Source organism: Danio rerio, chromosome 3 (genome assembly GCF_052040795.2).
Source record: "Danio rerio strain M-AB ecotype USA chromosome 3, GRCz13ab, whole genome shotgun sequence".
NCBI lineage: Eukaryota > Metazoa > Chordata > Actinopteri > Cypriniformes > Danionidae > Danio > Danio rerio.
Genome location: NC_141023.1, coordinates 3,444,070 through 3,466,907, shown reverse-complemented (window position 1 = coordinate 3,466,907; position 22,838 = coordinate 3,444,070). Strand labels below are relative to the sequence as shown.

Here is a 22,838-nt window from a genome sequence, read left to right as displayed (position 1 = left end):
CCAGGCATGAAGTTGGGGTGGGTCAACGCACATTCTCCTGTTCATTTCATTGTTAGTAAATCCAAACCTGAGCATGAAACGTGCAACGTTTTTGTGCGTATGTAGCATTGATACATAACGCCCCTGGTGATCTGATCTAAAGGTGAATAAAGGTGACATATAAACATGCAGGTGGTGCGTCCCTAAAACTGCAGTTGGTAACCACTGGTTTAAATATACTGAATTATGCAAAAATAAATAAATAAAATAAGTCAAATAGACTGTCACATCACCAACAGCATATGTGTTATTTAGTGAGTAAAAAGTTAAGTTGCAGGCACAAGAAGAGAGAGAATACAGTTTAACAAACTTTTATAAAAGTTAGTTTCATATTTAACAATTATCGATTAGTTTTGTATGACTGAAGTGGATAAAAGTATACCAGATTTGAATCACTCCGATACCATGCTAATTAAACCATTTGTCATTATTTAAGTGAAAGATGGACGCCCCCTGGGATCTGCTGAAGATACACAGTGTTTTAAAGTGGAGAAAAAGGACGCACAGACACGTGAGTGTGACCATATCTGTTGTTTCTAGAGATATAAGAATGCTTTTTAATCTTCTTCTACCGTTTCAGAGTATGAGAAGCTAAATATGGTTGTGTGTGGGAGCAACAGCTCACTGAAATCCTCCATCTCAGAGCTGATCCTGCAACACACACACAGAAGATCAGAGAGTGTGAGGACAGATGTGGATCTTCATGGTCGTCTGATCAATGTGCTGGAGCTTCCAGCTCTGTTCAACACTGGCCTCTCAGAGGAGGAAGTGATGCGTCAGACTCTCCGCTGTGTGTCTCGCTGTCATCCTGGAGTTCATGCTTTCCTCCTCATTATTCCTGACGCTCCACTCAATAATGAAGACAGAGCAGAAATGGAGGAGATCCAGAAGATCTTCAGCTCCAGAATCAACAAACACATCATGATCCTCATCAAGCAGAACTCAGATCATCAGACAGCAGAACTCAATGAAGAAACACAGACTGTCATTCAGAGTTTTGGAGGAAGACATCAGTACTTTAATCCTGAAACACAAGTGTCCACATTGATGGAGAACATTGAGAAGATGCTGGAGGAAAACAGAGGAGGCTTTTACTCCACAGAGACATTTCTGGAGGCACAGATGACCAAACTGATGAAATATAAAAAGATGAAGAAGAAACTTCACTTACCACAGGCACACTTAACTTTACAAGGTACTTGAGTTGAAAATAAATTTGTGTCTTAAAATATGAGGCAGGAAAATTATTAAACTGATAATTATAGTAAGAGAATTCTGCAGCAGTTTTAATCTACCGTATTGTTTTATACATTAGTTTTAAAACTTCAGCAAATTTAGATTACAATACTCCACTCTAATTAAGCCTCTATAATGATCTATTTCTTAATGGCTGCTGGGTTAGACTGACTTCCCCAATTTTAACAAGTGGTTCATCAGATTCATAAGCAAATAATTATGTTGGGTACATTTAGGGCACAGAGTTTTGCTCAATTACACTCAAGTACCACCTGAGGATCTAAGTCAGTTCAAAACTTATTGACATTGACATCAAATAGATCTAGATATGTGGGATAATCCCTTGCCTTCAGGTGGCAACAGGAAGTTGCAAACTTAATGACCCCAAATAATGCAGACCTCTATAACTCTATAACTTATATCTGTGCAATATTTTGAGGGTCAAGGAGGATTAAAGAGGGTCATAGGGAGCAGATGTTTGGGGTATTAAGGTAGGAAGAATCCCCCTTCATAAGGTCATCTGTGTTTTCTGCAAAACATGCATAAAACCAAGAGTGAGTGATTGGATCTCAGCACTTTTTGACAACAATGATTTTGTGCTGACAGGATTTAGATTTCTAACTGAGAACCTGTAGTAGAATTGGTCGATAGTAGGGTGGACAATGGTTTTTCTTTAGCAATTTCATCAGTTGGGCTTTGCTATGGAATTTGCTGCTCCATAGGCTTGCTTAGTCATTTAAGATGTGAGTCTCGTGGGTAACTGTATCCATCCCACCTGTAGGAGGTACATAATGATGAGAAAACGAGACATGGAGTTTGTTTTTCCACACAATGCAGAACTGAAAAAGTCAGGGGTTCAAAAAGGTGCTGGACAGTAATTTGAGCACAGGTTGTATAAGAAAGGAGCCATCCTAGTGGGTCATATTGGGAAGCAAGTATCTAATAAATATTCCACAAGGTAGGTATCAGACAGCTGACAGGTCTGTGTTTGTAGGACAAGGTATCAGATTACCAATTTCAACTCAAACCTAAGGTAGATTCTGGGATGTCAGAATTTTCCCAAGTCAGCCAGTATTCCATACTTACAAAATTTAGCATCAGAGGGCAAATAACTCGACACTACAGGATCATTACTGGTCCACTGTCAAAGCCAGTTGACAGATTATCAATTAAGCTTTGTGGTGCCTCAGCAGTAGGTTGGCACTTCATAAAGAAATTGATGTCCTCATCTGCCAAAGGTGCTGACAGTTAGGATTATAAGAGCATAGGTAGCACAACAAGGGGTTTCTATGGTAAAGAAGAATAGTGGATAGTTGACAAACGCTCTCTATTATCTCTAGGGCACTAGAGGCCTGTTTCAGAAAGGAGGTTAAGTGAAAACTCAGAGCATTTTAACCTTGAAATGAGAGAAACTCTGGGTTTTCCGTTTCAAAATGGCAGGTTTGTTAAACTCGAGAAAGTAGGGTAAGTCAAACCTGCACTGAAAAAAGTTATTCAAAGATGATTCCTTGGATTTACTCCATTTTTTTTTTTTTACGTTAAGTGGTTGTAAACAATTTATTTTTAATTTGAATTTAAACAAACAAATTAAGTTGAACATTATTAAATTTTATTTGTTTGTTTAAATTCAACATAAATAAATTGTTTTCAACAGTTCTGCATGCAACACTTTTTTCAGTGTGTTTCTAAACGAGAGGTAACTTTAACTTAAAGTCAGTTACCGTGGTAACTTACTTTGTGAACCTAACCTGGTCAGGAGCAGGTTTATTCTCTAAACTCTGAGTTTCTGTAGGTCTCCTCCCCTTTTTTAAAGATGAAGTGGTATTTCTCGCCTTAGCTTTATGTTTCCACCCACCTATTTTAATGCTCATTTTGGAGATGTGCATAAAAACGATTGATGGAAACGTCATGATGGACATAACTTTGGAAAATACACATAAAATACACGCACATAACTGAGTAGGATAAACTTTTATTCGATAGAAAAGATGCGCCTAAACTATGATGGAAACACTTTTACTGAACAAATTACAGTATGTGCATTAAAAAAAGGTTTGTTATTTGATGATGAAAATGTGTGTGAATGGACAAACAGGCAGGCTGAGCACACTGTAACACGTCTTAAATGTTGTTTTGCTCATTCATTCTAAAAATCATTCACCGTTTCAGTATTAATGTTATTACATTATTAATGACCTCCAGAGCGTCTGGAGCATGTCAAGAGCGTTCTCCGCATCTAATGGCTTCAAACGCCCCCACGTGTTCATTGTATGTCAGCATTGTCTTCTGAGGTGCTAGTACATTTATTAAATATAGAAAAGATTGACGCTGCTTCTTCTACTGCAGTAAATTCTGTTACTGTTATTCTGTTGATATTTGGTGCCTGTTTAATCAGGAAGTGACGATTTTGTTCTCTTTGACTCGTTGGATGGAAACGCTGCTTTATTCACACATATCTTTAATGCGATATTCCAGTTTTGCCCATAAATTTAATGAATAGTATTGGATGGAATAATAGCTATTGTCTACATTACAGTCAAACAAAAAACAAAGTTAAGCACGAGAATGGCTTGTCCTTTTTTAATAAATAAAGCTAAAATTCACTGACCTTCAGCAGGGACAAGTAGCCTAGATTAATAGTATTATTATTCTTTCTAAAAACTATTGTTAGTACTGCTTACATTCTAAATTTCATATCAACCTCTATCACCTGATTAATAAAAAAGGCAGACACACAAGTGCACTGTTAAATCTATTAAAACTGATAAAAGTGTATAAAAGTGGGAACGTGTGTAACGATTTCATTAACGTCACACATAACATTACTAATTTTATTAAACTTAAATATTTAAATACTTTAAATGTAAAATTATGCATTATCTTAAGCAGTTATATTTTCCCATGCTAACTGTCTCTGTTTTACTGATGCAGTGGTGTTGCTTTTTAAAATATATGGTCATATTTGCTATAACTATGCAGTGTGCGCACTTAACTCTGAGATGGTTTACTCAAAGTTGATTGACCTAACTCAGATCAGCTGTTCTGAAACAAAAAACTCTGACTTTCTAATCTCTCAGTAAATCAACTCAGAGTTCAAGTTTAAAATTCGAGTTGGTTGAACCTCCTTACTGAAAGCCCCCAGGCCCCAGACGTAAAACTCAGTTTCTAGAGGGCCGCAGCTCTGCAGTCTAGTTCCAACCCTAATTGAACACACCTGGGGGCTATTCCATAAACTAAGCTTACAGAAAAAGCCAGGCTTATTTTGGTAAGTCAAGTTTATTAATGGCGGATTCGGTTTAATAAATCAAATTTAAGATAGTTCAAACTTGAGCTAAGTGTAACAAAGGTTCTTTGGGTGGGAAGAAGAAAACAGGGTCGGCGTTGAGGTAAGTAACAGACTTATTATTTTTGTTCTTAAATGCGACAGACACTCCCACTGTGTGGTCGTCGGGCAGCTCTCTCTCCCGACTGTTCCTCCCTGTTGTAAATGAGGGCGATGCCGATCCTCTTGTGCACCACCAGAGGGAGCCATCGCCCGAATTCTAATTCGACTCACGGACTCAAAATCCCACAAGCCCTGCTACCTGGCACTGATTGCGGTCCAGGTGCAGCTCATCAACTCCCGTGTATATATACCGCACTCACGCTCTGGTTCATTGCGAAGTCTTGATTTGCCTGGCTGCCATTTCTGAGCGTTCCATACTCCCTGTTTCGGACTGATCTGTGTTTCTGACCCTGTGCTTGTTCTACGATTACGAAAGACATCTGCCTGCCCCTGATCTCCAGCCTGTTATTCTGACCAGTAAGATATCTGTCTGCCTTTGAACTTTTGCCTGTCCCACGTTCTGTCTCCTGGATTGCCCCTTTGTGTTTGTATGTATGTGTGCTTTTAATAAAGCTTGCAAATGGATTCAATGCCTTCTGACTCATCACAACAGAAGACTTCGCCACTACAGAATCCAGCAGCTTTAGCACAAGTTTCTACTGAACTTTCCGCTCAAGCCACTCAGTTAGCCACCCATCATCAACAACTCACCCATCTAACTTCTCTCACGGAGGAACTGGTGAGAGCTATGCAACAACTCCGTCATCCGAATCCTGCAGTTACCCCGCCTGCTACCATGACAGCTCCCCAGCCAACGCATGTCTCCAGTGTTCCGGCTACCGTAAGTCCCCGATTAGCTTTTCCTGAAAAGTTTGACGGTTCACCTTCTCGCTGCAAAGGCTTCCTATTACAATGCAAACTATTTGTTAACCAACAACCTGCATTATATCCCACTGATTCCAGTCGAGTGGCTTTTGTATGCAATCTGTTAACGGGGAAAGCGCTGGAATGGGCTACAGCGATATGGAAGGAGGAGGAATGTAACTACCCCACGTTTGAAAATTTTCTCAAGCAGTTTTGGGAAGTGTTTGAGCATCCAGCAGAAGGGAGAAGCCCCGGTGAGCAGTTACTTTCTCTTACCCAGGGGCGTAACACAGCTGCAGAATACGCCTTGTCATTTCGCACTCTCGCCGCTCAAACTAACTGGGTTGAAGACACACTGAAGACTCTATTCAGACGGGGTCTGACTGCCACTCTGCAATCTGAATTGGCTTGCCGTGACGAAGGAAAGAAATTGAACGAACTCATTGAACTTACCATCCGTCTTGATCATCTGATTCGCTGTCGTAGAAATCCTCGCACACAGCTCCACGTTTCAGGCGAAACACCCCCTGATGAACCCATGCAACTGGGTTTCACCCGTCTTACCCATGAGGAAAGAATGCACCGATTGCAAAATCATCTATGCCTGTATTGCGGCCAATCAGGGCACAGGAAATCCACCTGCAGCGTACGACCTCATACACCAGTTCAATCGGTGAGTCCTTCCCATGTTCCAGCACTTTTTAGTGTACTGATTCCTGTAATTATTAAATTCGATAAAAGAATGATTAATACCACGGCTCTTGTCGACTCTGGGTCTGCCGGAAACTTTATCTCTAAGACATTTGCTTTAAATCACGAACTATCTCTCAGCTCATATGATTCCTGTCTTGCAGTGGAAGCACTAGACGGTCGTCCTGTGGGTGAAGGACGCATCCGTATGATCACGAATAAGCTACAGTTACAAGTTGGTGTTCTACACACTGAAGACATGCAATTCTACATTATTGATTCAGTTAATCATCCACTGGTATTGGGACTGCCATGGTTACGGCGACATGATCCTCATATTTCCTGGAGGAACGGACAGATATTGCAGTGGAGTGAGTCATGCATGAAACAGTGTATCCAGCCCATTCACAAAATTCCATTGCGAACCACCAACATGTTACCTGAACTCGTTGATGAACGAATCCCCATCGAGTACCATGACTAACATGAAGCTTTTAGCAAACAAAAAGCTACGCAACTTCCCCCACATCGACCAAGTGATTGTGCAATTGAATTAATTCCCGGTTCAAGTCCTCCAACGGGTCGAATATTTCCTCTGTCACAACCTGAGCACAAGGCAATGTCTGAATATATCGACGAGGAATTGGCCAAAGGTTTCATTCGTCCTTCAACATCTCCTGCTTCAGCTGGATTCTTCTTTGTAAAGAAGAAAGATGGCAGTTTACGTCCCTGTATTGATTACCGAGGGCTCAATGAAATCACCGTAAAATTCCGCTATCCATTACCCCTCGTACCTCCTGCCCTGGAACAATTAAGACAGGCTAAATACTATACCAAGCTTGACCTTCGCAGTGCATACAACCTTGTCAGAATCCGTGCTGGTGACGAGTGGAAGACCGCGTTTTCCACCACTAGGGGGCACTATGAGTATACGGTAATGCCCTTCGACCTGTCAAACTGTCCTTCTGTGTTCCAATCCTTTATGAATGATGTCTTTTGGGATATGCTGGATCGCTGGGTAATCATTTACATCGACGACATCTTTATATATTCAAACATTATGGAGGAACATGTTGAGCATGTACGTATAGTGTTGCAACGTATGATCCAACATCGTCTGTACGCCAAATTAGAGAAGTGTGAGTTTCACCAGACACAGATCGCCTTTCTGGGCTATATCATCAGTGCAGAAGGGATTACTATGGATGACACGAAAGTACAGGCAGTTCAACAATGGCCGTTACCCCAGAATCTCAAGGAGTTGCAGCGATTTCTAGGTTTTGCCAACTTCTATAGACGATTTATCAGAGGATTTAGTTCAATAGACGCACCGTTAACAGCCATGACCAAACGAAACTCCCACAAACTATCCTGGTCCCCTGAAGCACGCCAAGCATTTATTGATCTGAAGACTCAATTCACCACAGCTCCTATTCTCCGTCATCCCAACCCAGACCTACCTTTCATTGTGGAAGTGGATGCATCCAACACAGGAGTCGGGGCGGTGTTATCCCAACGTCAGGGTCAGCCATCCAAAATGTATCCATGTGCCTTCTTCTCCCGTAAATTGACCAGCGCAGAACGAAATTATGATGTGGGAAATCGCGAATTACTGGCAATGAAATTAGCCCTGGAAGAATGGAGACACTGGTTGGAGGGGGCTAATCAACAATTCACCATCTTAACTGATCACAAGAATCTGGAATATCTCCGCTCAGCCAAACGTCTAAACCCCAGACAAGCCCGTTGGGCTTTGTTCTTCACCCGATTCAACTTCATTGTCACATACAGACCAGGGAGTAAGAATGGTAAGGCAGATGCACTATCCAGGCTATCAGAGGATAAACCCACAATTAGTGATGAGACCATTCTCCCTACAAACCTATTAGTGGCTCCAGTACAGTGGGATTTACTTACCGAGATCCAAGAGGCAAACCGAGAAAACAACCCTCCAGTAGACTCTCCGAATCACCTAAATTTTGTACCCAATAATATACGTACCAGATTACTGACCCATGTTCATGACACTCCCAGCTCGGGGCATCCAGGCATCACTGCAACATTGTAGTTAGTCAAAGCTCGGTTCTGGTTGTCGTCTCTCACGAAGGATGTGATTAATTATGTTCAGAAATGTAAAATTTGCCAAACAACGAAGGCATCTCATCAAACCCCTGCTGGCTTATTACAACCGCTACCTGTTCAGCAACGGCCCTGGTCCCATATAGCGGTGGACTTTATCACGGATCTTCCTGTTTCCCAGAATAACACAGTCATTCTCACGGTGGTTGATCGTTTCTCCAAAGCTTGTCGCCTAATACCATTGCCCAAATTGCCCTCTGCCTTTGAAACCGCAGAAGCCCTGTGCAATCATGTATTCCGAATGTTTGGCTTACCTGATGATATCGTCTCAGACAGGGGATCTCAATTCACTTCCCGGGTATGGTCCGCTCTCTGTAGAAATCTAAATATTAATGTTAGTCTCACCTCAGGGTACCATTCTCAATCCAACGGTCAAACTGAACGAATGAATCAAGAAGTCATCCGATTTCTACGTTCCTATTGTCATCAGCAACAACACGACTGGAGCCGGTATCTGATGTGGGCCGAGTATGCACAAAATTCCTTGATAAAGCCAGCTATGGGTATCACTCCATTTAAATGTATTCTCGGCTACCAACCACCTCTGTTTCCATGGTCTGGAGAACCTACTGAGCTACCTGCGGTCACAGATTGGTTGCAACGGAGTGAGGAGGTCTGGAATCAGGCTCACAGACACCTCATGAGAGCAGTCAGGAGGAGGGAGATTCAGGCGAACCGTCATCGACGCCAGGGACCCACGTATGAACCGGGGCAGTGGGTGTGGTTATCGACACGGGACCTTCGTTTGAGATTACCCTGCTGCAAACTCAGTCCCAGGTATGTAGGGCCATTCAAAATATTACGCCAGATTACTCCAGTGTCTTTCCGCTTAGCCTTGCCTAATCATTATCGTATTTCTCCCACTTTTCACAAGTCATTACTCAAACCCGCTGGTGGTCCACGAGAGGAGACGGCTGAGGAGGAATCGGAAACCAGGACCCCCTCACCTGTCATGATCGAGGGCGAGGAAGCCTATCTTGTTCGAGAAGTGCTGGACTCTCGACGCCGGGGTGGCGCCCTCCAATATCTGGTGGACTGGGAAGGGTATGGTCCAGAGGAACGGTCCTGGGTAAATGCTAGGGATATCCTAGACCCAACTCTCACGGAAGAGTTTCATCAGAGGTTCCCAGAGAAACCAGCTCCCCGACAGCGCGGTAGACCCCGGCGTCAGGTGCCTTCTCGCTTCAGGAGCCGCTCGCAGGAGGGGGGTTCTGTTGTAAATGAGGGCGATGCCGATCCTCTTGTGCACCACCAGAGGGAGCCATCGCCCGAATTCTAATTCGACTCACGGACTCAAAATCCCACAAGCCCTGCTACCTGGCACTGATTGCGGTCCAGGTGCAGCTCATCAACTCCCGTGTATATATACCGCACTCACGCTCTGGTTCATTGCGAAGTCTTGATTTGCCTGGCTGTCATTTCTGAGCGTTCCATACTCCCTGTTTCGGACTGATCTGTGTTTCTGACCCTGTGCTTGTTCTACGATTACGAAAGACATCTGCCTGCCCCTGATCTCCAGCCTGTTATTCTGACCAGTAAGATATCTGCCTGCCTTTGAACTTTTGCCTGTCCCACGTTCTGTCTCCTGGATTGCCCCTTTGTGTTTGTATGTATGTGTGCTTTTAATAAAGCTTGCAAATGGATTCAATGCCTTCTGACTCATCACAACACTCCCGTTCTCCTTAAGACGGGTGTCTCTCCGGCCCAATCATTAGAATAAACAGGTGTTGCTTATTATTGTTATTATATTATTATATTATATTATATTATTATATTATTATTATTATGGAGGATTTAGCAGAACATAGCTGTGCTGATTGAGGGGATTGATGCTTGTGGGGGGTTCACAGACAGTATCAGGAGAGGATGCTTTTAGTGCATGTGATAATACATTACATAGAAGGTTGCGCGGTGGCACAGTGAGTAGCACTGTCGCCTCACAGCAAGAAGGTTGCTGGTTCGAGCCCTGACTGGGTTCTCCCCATGTTGGCGTGGGTTGCCTCCGGGTGCTCCGGTTTCCCCCACAGTCCAAACACATGCAATACAGTTGAATTGGGTAAGCTAAATTGTCCCTAATGTATGTGTGTGAAAGAGAGTGTATGGATGTTTCCCAGTGCTGGGTAGCAGCTGGAAGGGCAGCCACTGGGTAAATAATATGCTGGATAAATTGGTGGTTCATTCCACTGTGGCAACCCCAGATTGATAAAGGGACTTAGCCGAAAAGAAATGAATGATTATGCATAGAAGATGTTGACATGTTTAATATCTCTGCCTCTGCTGATTTCACTTTTGCACACATTATACAGTATCAGTTTGTTTTATCTGCAGCTCCACTGACTGTAAAATTCTTCCACAAAGAAAAGTTTTTTTTTTGTTTTTTTTTTGACTGGTGGAGGACCAAGAAATGGCTCAGAAGCAGTCTCACTCTTTTTCTATTCGGGTGCCCAAATGTATTTGAGGAGTTTCAAGTTAATAAAAAGTGACGGGAAGCTATGCTAAGGTTTACTAGCCTATAGCATATATCTTGCTGTCTGCAAAAGACAGTAATTTAGATGAATCATATAACTCCCATAAGTGCATACTATTCGACACAACTGCAAAAGCATCGTTTTAACCTTTATAAAAGAATGTTAACGTTACTCTGTCAACAGTCTATATTCTAAATTACCTCGCTAACAGAGCTAACGTTGCGTAAACAGAGAGCACCCGATTGCAAACTTCAAAAATGCAGCGTAATGGAAAATCCCGATCAAACTCCGCTACAAGTTTATAAACTGCATCTGGAACCCAATTAAGGTACAAAAATCTATTTAACAAAAATAGTGATGCAGTGAAGTATTTTTTTCTCTCAGCCGAGCCTTCTCTGTCTGTATCTGTGGAGAAGCTTGTGCCAGACACATTTTACCTCCGCCCCGCCCTCCGACTACTGACTGAGCGTGTCTCTCTCTCTCTCTCAGTCTCTCTCACACTCACTCACTCACTCACTCACGCGGGCATGCGCTGTGGTCTCATGAGGAAACGCTACTTTTTGATACAGTGTTTTTCTTGCTCCCAAATACAAATAAATTTTCAAGTATTTGTTCGAAATAAGTATTGGTAAAAACACGCTATTCGTGCCTTTCCGAATACCGTATTCGGGTTCGGCTCCACCCTTAATATTTATATATATATATATATATATATATATATATATATATATATATATATATATATATATATATAAATATATATATATATATGTCAGCGATTGTAGTGATGACTCCATTAGCGAGGGCTCTGCCTGCCTGGTTAGCGCGGGCCAGTCCCTCGCGGTGGCTCATACGCACAATCAGACTCGGTTACGCGATTCAGTTCGCGAAGCGGCCCCCCAAGTTCACGTGCGTGTATTTTGCCAGGGTCAACCCCCTGTCCGCCCCTGTCTTGTGAGAGGAGATTGCTGCCCTCCTGGCGAAGGGTGCAATCGAGCCAGTTCCTCCAGCCGAGATGGAGGGTGGGTTTTTCATCCCATACTTCATTCCCATACAGAATGCTCATGCAGAGGCACATTCTCCAATGCGTTCGCCCTCGGGATTGGTTTGCAGCCATAGACCTGAAGGACGCGTACTCCATGTTTCCATTCTTCCACGCCACTGTCAGTTTCTGCGGATTGCGTTCGAAGGTCGAGCATGGCAATACAAGGTCCTCCCTATTGGGTTCTCTCAGTCTTCGCGGGTCTTCACCAAACTCGCGGAGTGTGCCTTAGCACCCCTTCGGCTCGCGGGCATCCGCATACTCAATTATCTCAACGGATGGCTGATTAGCTCACTCGTGGGAGCAATTTATTATGCACAGAGACAAGGTGTTTCGGCATCTGCGCTTATTGGGGCTTCAGGTCAACCGAGAAAAGAGCAAACTTGCCCCCGTGCAGAGGATCTCTTTTCTCGGTATGGAGCTAGACTCGGTCACCATAGTAGCGCACCTCTCCGAGGAACGCGCTCGCCTGTTGCTGGGATGTCTGAGAGAGCTCGACAGCAAAAAAATGGTCCCACTGAAGTTCTTTCAGAGGTTCCTGGAGCATATGGCATCCGCAGCCGCCGTCACGCCGCTCGGATTGCTCCATATGAGTCCACTCCAGCACTGGCTTCACGATCGAGTCCCAAGATGCGCATGGCACGCGGGCACACAACGAGTCTCTGTTACTGCGCTGTGTCGCCGCGCCCTCAGCCCTTGTAACGACTCCTCGTTCCTACAGGCCTGTGTGCCTCTAGGACAGGCGTCCAGCCATGTTGTTGTTTCAACAGATGCTTCCAACACGGGTTGGGGGGCCGTGTGTTGCGGGCATGCAGCTGCGGGCCTGTGGTGCCCAGTTGCATTGGCATATCAATCGCCTAGACCTGTTGGCAGTGTTCCACGCTCTCCATCGCTTTTTACCGGTGCTGGAGCGGCAACACGTGCTGGTCAGGACGGACAGTATGGCGGCAGCGTATATCAACCACTCGGGGGTATGCGCTCTCGCTGCATGTCTCCTCTGGAGTCACCCGCGGCTAAAATTACTGCGCGTCATTCACGTTCCAGGCACGCTCAACTATGCAGCCGATGCTTTCTCACGGCAGCTGTTACGCCCTGGAGAATGGAGACTCCACCCCGAGTGATTCGGGGAGGCCTAGATCGATCTGTTTGCTTTCCCTGAGAACGCTCATTGCCAGTTGTTTTTTTTCCTTGACCGAGGGCTCTCTCAGCACGGATGCACTGGCCCACAGCTGGCCTCGGGGCATGCGCAAATATGTGTTTCCCCCAGTGAGCCTGCTCGCGCAGTTTCTGTGCAAGATCAGGGAGGACGAGGAACAGGTTCTGCTAGTTGCGCCCCTCTGGCCCAACCGGACCTGGATATCAGAGCTCTCCCTCCTCGCGACGGCCCTCCCCTGGCAGATCCCTTTAAGAGAGGACCTACTCTCTCAGGGACAGGGCACCATCTGGCACCCTCGCCCCGATCTTTGGAACCTCCACGTGTGGTCCCTAGAGGCAAGAAAGACTTAGGTAACCTACCGAGTGCGGTGGTTAATACCATCACGCAGGCTAGAGCCCCCTCCACGAGGCGCGTCTATGCCCTGAAGTGGAGTCTATTTACTGAATGGTGCGTCTCTCGCAGAGAAGACCCCCGAAATTGCCAGATCAGTGTTGTGCTCTCTTTTCTTCAAGAGAAGTTGGACAGCAGGCTGTCGCCCTCCACTCTCAAGGTTTACATGGCCGCCAGTCAGTGACTCGTGCCTGGAATTCGGGCTGGACTACTCTCACGTTATCCTGAGACCCCGCCCGGGTTATGTGTCCAAGGTTCTTACCACCCCCTGTAGAGATCAGGTAGTGAACCTGCAAGCGCTGCCCCCGGAGGAGGCAGACCCAGCCCTTTCCTTACTTTGTCCAGTTTGCGCCCTGCGCATTATGTGAACGGTACTCAGAACTTTAGATCATCTGAGCAGCTCTTTGTCTGTTATGGCGGTCGGCAGCAGGGAAGTGCAGTATCGAAACAAAGATTATCCCACTGAATTGTGGATGCCATTTCACTCGCTTATTCGAGCAGAGATGAGCCGTGTCCCCCGGGAGTGCGTGCACACTCCACTTGGAGCGTTGCATCCTCTTGGGCTTGTGCACGCGGCGCCTCTTTAACAGACATTTGTAGAGCTGCGAGCTGGGCGACACACAACACATTTGCAAGGTTTTACAATCTGCGAGTGGAGCCGGTTTCCCCAGGGGTATTAGGTAACCCTTTGGTGATTGAGGAAACAACCCGGTAGGGTGTTGAAACACGCTTGCTGCGCCATTCTCCCTAACATGGAGATACGTGCGCCTTTTAATCTGTCAGTAAAGTCCCCGTCAGGTGAGCCCTGCAGATTCCTCCGTGGCCCCCAGCACTGACTTAGCGGAGGAATCACTTGCTGGCCCACTACGTTGTAGGTCCCGCTGGTCAGCCCGCGTTTTGGGTATAGGTGCCTGCTATGCGTGATCCCATATGCTTATCCTACCAACTCCACTAGGCAATCCCATATGCTTATTCTGCCACGGTTAAGTCCCCCCCTGGGTGGACCCATGTCTTCCCTCCTTGCTAACCACTTTTTTTCTATGCATACTCCCCCCTCTTATGGCTAGTCCATATGTAAATTCTGCCATCTTTCCCCCCTTGGGTAGCGGATGGCCTCCGCAGCATCCTCCCTATCGGGATTGCACGCTTCCCAACGTACTGTCGTATTTTCCTAGAATTATCTAGACGCTCATGACTTCCCAAAAATATATCTAAATCCGTAAAACTTCTGTTGAAGTAGGATAAATTAGGGCCAGGGACACGTTGGAGGACTGCACCTCCCATGATGTGGGTGCGTCACGCTTGCCTGACTATCCCCTCATCGGGGGCGTTGGTAAGGTGCAGTCATTATGGCGCTTTACATAGTTTTTCCATACGTGCATTTTCAAAATCAAATCCACTGTATAGCACAGAAGTAACCCTTCATTCCCCGAGGAGGGGAACAGAAGTGCTATACTCCGTCGCCATAATGACTGTCCCTTAGCTGTTTGAAAGTCTCTTCAGCTTAAAAGGATGGCGTTTGCTCGCACCAGGTGTGCTTATATGCTGGTATAATTGGCAATGAAGCACACCTGCGCAGGCTTACGCTGCCAATTCATTGCGTTCTTTGGCCCGTTCAATACTCTTTCAGTCAAGTGTCTTCTGAACCGAATCCTCCCATACGTGGAATTTCAAAATCAAATCCACTGTATAGCACTTCCGTTCCCCTCCTCGGGAAACAAAGGGTTACTTCTGTAACCTCGAATGTTTCACAGAGCTAGCTTAGCAAAGCCTACATTGAACGAATTTTAGGGGACTACAAAAAATACTTCCGCTCCCTGTGAGATCACAAAAGTTCGTTACTGTGCATCCAAACTGCGCATGCAGGTAAGGGCCGTGGCCAGAGGCGCTGTAACGTTATAGCAGAGATTAAGCTAAAAATGCATCCAAACACTGCTGTTTCCACAGAGCTTCATCTATTTCTGAATTTTGACTTCCAAAGGACATGAAACAAAGACAGAAGTGCTTACAGTTCAACATTAATTATGTTCCAGAGAATTATAAAATACTCAGCAAGCATGATTTGACAAAACAGCTCCAGAATCTCTCCCAGTTCAGTGCTGGATTTGGTAAAATCTTCTCAAAGCAGAAGCTGTGAGCTATAACCTGTAAGTGTTTTATTAGTTAAAATGTATCATGACTTGTACAGTGTCTAGCGTTAACGGTATGTTGTAGGAATGATGTAAACAATGGGAAATGCTGCTTTTTGGGCAAACGATTTAGCTACAAATTCACATTTATCAGTCAAACTGCTGTAAACACACACACACTCCACCAGCACGTTCGTGTCTCTTATGTGTGTGCGCGCGTGACTGCATTGATTGTCTTCAGGCAGCTTTTCCATGTGTTTCACATCTCAGATAATGAAGTCGCAAAAGATATGTGAAAGATTTATATTACTTACACCTGCATATTAGGGATATATATGAAAGCCGTCGTGTAAAAAGAGTTAAAAGAAAGAAACATAGAGTTAAAAAAAAATACAGGTTAGCTTACCTGACTCGTGGTAGAAGCAGAATAATAAATCAAGGCTCAACAGGTAGCATCTCACATCTTGTGCTTTATTCTTCTGTCACGATATATTACAGAAAATAACTTAATCCGAGCATCAGAGAAAAAGAAAGAGAAAGTCCCGCGCACATGTGCTTGTTACAGAAAGTTCACACATTCACTCACACACACACACACACACACACACACACACACACACACACACACACATAGACGCACACAAAGACAAGGGGCCTCATATACGAAGAATTGCGTGGAAATCATACTAAAACATTGCGTACGCACAAAGCTGTAAATGTGCGTACGCAGAAAAAAATTCAGATGTATGAAACACTGCGTACGCTGAATCTCACTCATATTCTTTTGTACATCCGAATGAACGTGAAACTGAGCGCAACATGCACGAGCACAAAACCCCTCCCTGCCTCCTCCCTCGTTTGAATATGCAAATGACTCTACTTTGGCAAAACCCAATAAAAAAAAAAACGGCAAAAGCAGGCAAGAAGAGAAACTTTGAACAGAAAGTGAATTGGAGGTGCTGCTTTCGGAGGTTTCGGAAGTTTGTTCTCCAGAATTAACAACAAAAGAAAAAAATAGAGTGGGAGAGTTTAGCTGATGCGGTTAACACAGTTGGGTCTGAACATCGCACTGAGTGAATTAAAAAAGAAATAGTGTGATTTATAGGTGTAAAATGTTGCAGCACCCTCAACATTCTCAGTAGCACAGCTCGTAAGACGCATGACAACATTTTTTGACACGTTCGAGCATGAACTTGGTTCAAAAACAGCGTCTGATGAGCTCTTTCTTTTTTTTCCCCCGCTACATATCAGATTTTGCCAACTATTTATCACGAGAAAGACAAGTAGGAATCTTTAATAAGTCTGTGCATCATATTTTATTTACACATTTATTGAATGGAAATGTTTCTGATTCATGTATGCAAATTCATCTTCAGATAGTGTCTTTATAGCAATGCGTGTGCAGTAGATAGCTCAGATTACATTGGGAAAACAGGCGACCGCTGCAAATTTTGCTTTAATGTTTAGCTGGTCAACTGTATGGTATGGAAACCTTTTATACCTGCTAGATGAACCCGTCTCATACAGCTGCCATTGCAAGGCTCAGACACTTTGTAGAGAGCAATTTAACACAACTGCCTCTAGGAGTCGCCAATGGAAATAAAACAGACACGCACAAAAAATGTGCGAACGCCAGCCAGAAAGCTGCCGTGAAGCTGCGCACATTCCCACGTTCAGTTCATTGTTAGTAAATCCAAACGTGAGCGATTCTGAGCGTGAAACCTGGCGTACGCACAAAATATACATGATACATGAGGCCCAAGGTCTCTTAAAGGATTTTCCCATTTTCACTCGTTACAGACACTTGTCAGATTTTATTTTAGAGAGCAGGCAGGAGGTTGACTGATTGTTTACACAGCAGAAAAGCGCATGCTTTTATGGGCGTGATGTGAAGCTGATCCGCGAATCGCAGCACATTATGACGATGACCAATCAGAGTCACTTAAGGGCGGGTCTTTTAGAGGAACTAGGAATTTTGACAGTCGTTTTCATGTTAGCTGAGTAGCTGTGTATAGTAAGATATATATATATATATATATATATATATATATATATATATATATATATATATATATATATATATATAAAACAAGATTTCCTTCAAGTGAAACATGAGCACACACTGCTTTGCATCTTATAAAAACAACCAAGCCTTAAAAATACATTCTGGACCACCCCTTTAAGAGTGACAATGATATACCTAGCTCTGGGAAATTTCTACTCAAAGTGTAGCTCACTTATCTCAGTAGTGTCCTTTTGTTCAATCTCTGTGGATTAAAGTGTTTTTTTTTTTTTTAATGATTTCATTATGCAAAATAACAAAATAATCTTAATCATTAAGACTTAATAAAAACACCTTGTTTTGGGTTTTACATTAATATATATATATATTGGACAGTTTTATATGTATAAATGTACAGCCCTTTTAGCATATTCAAACATGCCATATTAGCCTAAAGAGTGATGTTTAAACTCCTAGGATTTGTGCTTATTGCTTTGTATTTAATAGGCCTATTTGTTTTTTTGTTTATATTACCCTTTTGTTTCCCCTTATTTTTCTCATGCATTTGTTATATAGGCTACTTAAATTTAATTCATATTCCCTTTTTGTTTAAAAATAAACTATAGTTAGAAGAGACTGTATGTTTTATTTGTACTGTAAATCTTTTGTTGTTATAAATAAAAAAAATGATGATGAGGCCATGTGATTTGTTATCATGACTGCTGCAACTTTGAACCCTGAAGTGTCCTGCCTGAAGGCTCCATTTTCAGTTCCGTTCCTGGCTGTGTTCGGCTAATCTCGTCAACTGCAGCCATAGTTCAAGTTAAACACACTTATTGTGTCTTGTTTCTGCTCTGTCTTCATTGGGGCAGTGGTTTAAACAAGTATGATTTGATTTTGTCTGTAAAATCTAGCTTCTCTTCCTCATTATAATAATTGCATTGGTAAAAACTCTGCACCAGAGGGTACTGACAGTGATTAAGGTGGACAGTAATCTTCCACAACTAAAAGCAAACTGTTAATCAAATCTCCCTCTATTTAGTTGTGATGCTCATCTTTAATCTATCCAGTTGTTTCCCAAAGTATAAAGTCATGCACCGCTCTACTTTTAGTTTTTCTCATTGCAGAACCTATTCAATATGATGGATGTCACAATTGTGTAATAAGATAAATCTAAACTTGATTCTTGAAGACTTTAAATCTAATGAGAACAGGCCATACTAACTAGAACCTATCTGAAAACAATCAGACTTATCAATAAAAAGCATTAAAGAGCATCTTTTAAAAAAATAATAATAATAATGTTTAATAGACTTTATGCCTGATCCATTTCCTGTTTTACAGCTGCAGCAGAAAATGAAGATGAACTGAGGATTGTTCTTCTGGGAAAAACTGGAGTTGGTAAAAGTTCAACAGGAAATACAATCTTAGGAAGAGATGCATTTGCAGCGGACATATCTCAAGAATCTGTTACTGTAACGAGTCAGAAAGAATCATCTGAAATCAATGGCAGACTCATCACTGTGATCGACACTCCAGGACTGTTTGATACTGAACTCAGTAATGAAGAGATCAAGAGAGAAATCAGCAACTGCATCTCCATGATTCTGCCTGGACCACATGTGTTCATCATTGTGCTTAATTTAGGACAGAGATTCACTAAAGAGGAGGAAACATCAGTGGAGTTCATCCATGAGATGTTTGGTAAAAAATCTCTAATGTTTACTATGGTGCTCTTCACCAGAGGAGATGATCTGAAAAAGAAAACCATTGAAGGATTTCTGGGTAAACCTGGATCTGTGGTCAGAAAACTGATAGAATCTTGTAGAAACAGATACCATGTGTTCAACAATAATCAGCCTGAAGACCGAACACAAGTGTCTGATCTACTGGAGAAGATAGACAACATGGTGAAGGCAAATGGAGGAAGCTTCTACTCATGTAAGATGTTCAGAGAGATGGAGAGAGAAAAACAAGAACAGCAGACAAGGATCCTGATCGACAGAGTCAGAGAAACAGAAGAAGAGATGAAGAAACTAAAAGAAGAGAATGAGAGAATGAAGATGATGATGGAGAAATTAGAACATAGTAAGGAGAAACAGAGAATGAGAAGAGCAGCAGATGAATATATAAAAAATGAACAACTATTTAAAATTCAAACAAGCAGAGAACTACAGGAATTGGAGAAACCGGAACAAAAACAGAAGCAAAGAGTCAAAGATGAAGAAAAGAGAGAAAAAGAAAAGCAAAGTTCAGATGAACAGATTCAGAGTTTTAAGTATGAAATAGAACGAGTAATCAAAGAGAAAGAAAAAACAGAAAAAGAAAGACAAGTACAACTAGAGAATTTAGAAAAGGAACTGAAAAAAGAAAAAAAACTGAGAGAAGATCAACAAAAGACTTTTGAAGAGAAACTGAAAGATCAACAAAAGACTTTTGAAGAGAAACTGAAAGATCAACAAAAGACTTTTGAAGAGAAACTGAAACTCTATGAAGAGCAGAATGAAGTTGAATTGAAGAGAAGACCAGCAACATCAGATGCTGCCATTTTTGGCAAGAATTTTTTTCAGAAATTGAAGGACCCCATTGAGCAGAGTCTCTATAAAAAAACTGCCAGAGATTTAACAAATGAACTGAGATCAAACTGTGAATCACTGAATGGAAACAGATCAAATCTGGAGAAACACATCCTGAAGACACTTGCAGAAGAGGAGGACTTTGACAAATACATGAACTACTTTAATAATCCCAGAGATCACTTCAAGAGTTTCATCAGAAATGAAGTCAGTCGCTACATCAGAGATAAGTTCAGCATCAGTGTTTTACCCAAGATGGAGGAGAACATTAAACTCCTGCAGCAGAAGATCATGAACGCAGCACATCAATCTACTGAACATGTTCAAGTTAACAGTGGAGATGTTGGTTTGTGGTTGAAGAGTTTCACACAGCAGCTCTCAGATCAGCTGATCTTCTCTGAAAAAGACCTCAGTGGAGTCAAACATGATGATGTTGATGATTTCACACTCCTGGAAGATGTGATCAGACAAGAGCTTACAGCTGTAATGTCAGACATCAGCAGCATATTCAACACATACAAATTTCTAGTAAAGCTGGACTATAAGTTCAGGCCAGAAGAGCTTCTGATTGATCACTTCTGTCAGTGCTGTTGGGTTCAGTGTCCGTTCTGTGGAGTCACTTGCACAAACACCATAGAAAACCATGATGGAGATCACAGTGCTCCTTTACACAAAGTGAGAGGAATTATTGGTACATACTACCATTTAACACTGAATCTTTGTGCTGATATTTGTACAAATGTAGTAGTGAGTGAACAAGATATGAATGCACCAAACAAAAGGATCCTCTTAAGAGAACACAGATCAGCAGGAGGAGCTTATGCTAACTGGAATATCACTCCAGATGACTCTGAACTGCCCTACTGGAAGTGGTTTGTTTGCAGATTCCAGAAAGATCTGGAAAAAAAGTACAATAAAACATTTTCGGGGCTCAAAAAAATCCCAGATAGATGGAGACTATATTCAAAACAGTGTGCTATTAAGAGTTTGGATCAATATATTTAATGAAAAAGATCATACTCACACCTGTTCTCCTCAGATCAGTCAGAAGTGAGTTTCTATTACTCATTATTCATCATCGAGAGTCAAAACCCATCATCTCACAGGTGCAGAGGATCACCAAATACGTTACAATCAGATCAAAAACATTGTAAATGGATTAAAAACTGTATTTCTGCACTTGCTGTAGCTGGTGGTTGAAATGCTTTGTAGTCGAGAGCTCTGTCTCAAGTCTTAATTTGTGCCTTAATCTGGACTATTGTACTACTTAAACCAACAATGCATCTTAGAGGACAGGTGTGGGTGCACAATTGAATAAGAAATCCTACCTTACCAGACTTAAAATAATAAATCTACAGCCAAAGACCCACCTAAAGACCAAACAGATCTGGCTGTGCTAATGGTGCTAAAACAACAAGAGGCTACTATCCCTTGTTTGTTTATTCTGCCATCTTAAAGATAAAAGTGGTTGGTGATAAGATTCTGTAGTTTCACTCACTCTCAGAAAACAAAATCTTTCTTGCAGGCAAGCAGAATGCTAAATACTGAAGACAATTGTTTATATCAGATGCCCTCCATTCAAACTAACTTGGTGCAAAAGTGCTAAAGGACACTTCTTCCTCCATCATCCATCTACTATATGTGCTACTGAACCCAACCTAAATTGCTCTGGTAAACACACACAACTTTGGTAAATGTCTGATGTTTGAATGGACTTGTGGCTGACGCATACCACAAGCACAGTGAATATGATGCTAGTTAGTGTTACACTTTAAAGAAGGAGACGAAGTTCGTTCTTGTAGCAACACATTTATTTCTGTTTAAACACAGGAAAACACCGTTTGGTTAAGTAGCACGCTAGTTGTGTCTGCCATGCAGCTAACCATACACTTGACTACTGCTTCCTTGTGCTATGGACACCTACAGATGTTACTACTTCAATGTGTTCCTTTTGCCACCATTCATACCGCAGCGAAGGCGGTAATTGGTGCGCCAGCAGCTGTTGACTGCTGGGTGGCACTTTAACCACAGATATTCAGCTTTGCCTTTTCACAATACTAAACAGACGATTCTGAATGCGTACTTTATGTGATGTGATGTTCAATTAAAATATAATTTTGATTTAGTTTTCTTAGTAATAAACATGATCTTACACTATACTGTATGTTTTAGAAAAGATACATGGTGAGAAGTATAGCCCTAGGCTGCAAAAAGCAAATATAAGAATTAAGTTCTTTAGCCTTTATTCAATTCAATTCAGCTTTATTTGTATAGCGCTTTTACAATGTAGATTGTGTCTAAGCAGCTTCACATTAAAGTTCAGTTCAGTTTAGCTCAGTTCAGTGTGGTTTAAATCATTACTGAGAGTCCAAACACTGAAGAGCAAATTCACCGATGCGTAGCTCTACAGATCCTGAACCATGCAAGCCAGTGGCGACAGCGAAGAGGGAAAAAACTTCACCGATAGGAGAGTGAAGAAAAAAAAAAGTGCCCTTTAGTGCCCTATTAAATTGTGTTGGGGTGAAAACAATGTTTCGTTTTTTTTTACCATCATGGCGATGTTATTAAAATCTTAAACGTGCGCATATGAAAAACAGCAAAATAATATTAAGATTATCGTGCAGGTGGAGCACATCACCTGATTGTGAACTTGTGATCACCTGAACTTACTTTATCAGTAGGCTATTTATTATTTATTACAGGCTATGTTACAAATATTTGACCAACTGCCACTTCATGTAAAACACTGTCATGTTTGAATAAATTAATTAAATAAATGGAC

At 42.4% G+C, this 22,838-nt stretch overlaps 2 protein-coding genes across 4 annotated transcripts in view; both read left to right on the top strand.

Moving 5' to 3' along the window:
• The window catches only part of myh9b (myosin, heavy chain 9b, non-muscle), a 798,697-nt gene extending 782,246 nt beyond the window's left edge, over positions 1-16,451 (top strand). For all 3 annotated transcript variants that reach the window (XM_087242935.1, XM_087242933.1, XM_087242934.1), the window contains one exon: positions 16,130-16,451. In XM_087242935.1, the coding sequence (XP_087099061.1) occupies positions 16,130-16,340 (211 nt within the window). In that variant the 3' untranslated portion in view covers positions 16,341-16,451. The remainder of the gene's footprint in view (positions 1-16,129) is intronic.
• Positions 630-21,162, top strand: LOC147845420 (uncharacterized). Its single transcript, XM_087243531.1, has 2 exons — positions 630-1,234; positions 18,825-21,162. Exons 1-2 carry the CDS (start codon positions 637-639, stop codon positions 21,059-21,061), a joined length of 2,835 nt encoding a protein of 944 aa, XP_087099657.1. The 5' UTR covers positions 630-636; the 3' UTR covers positions 21,062-21,162.
• The last annotated feature ends 1,676 nt before the right edge of the window (positions 21,163-22,838 follow it).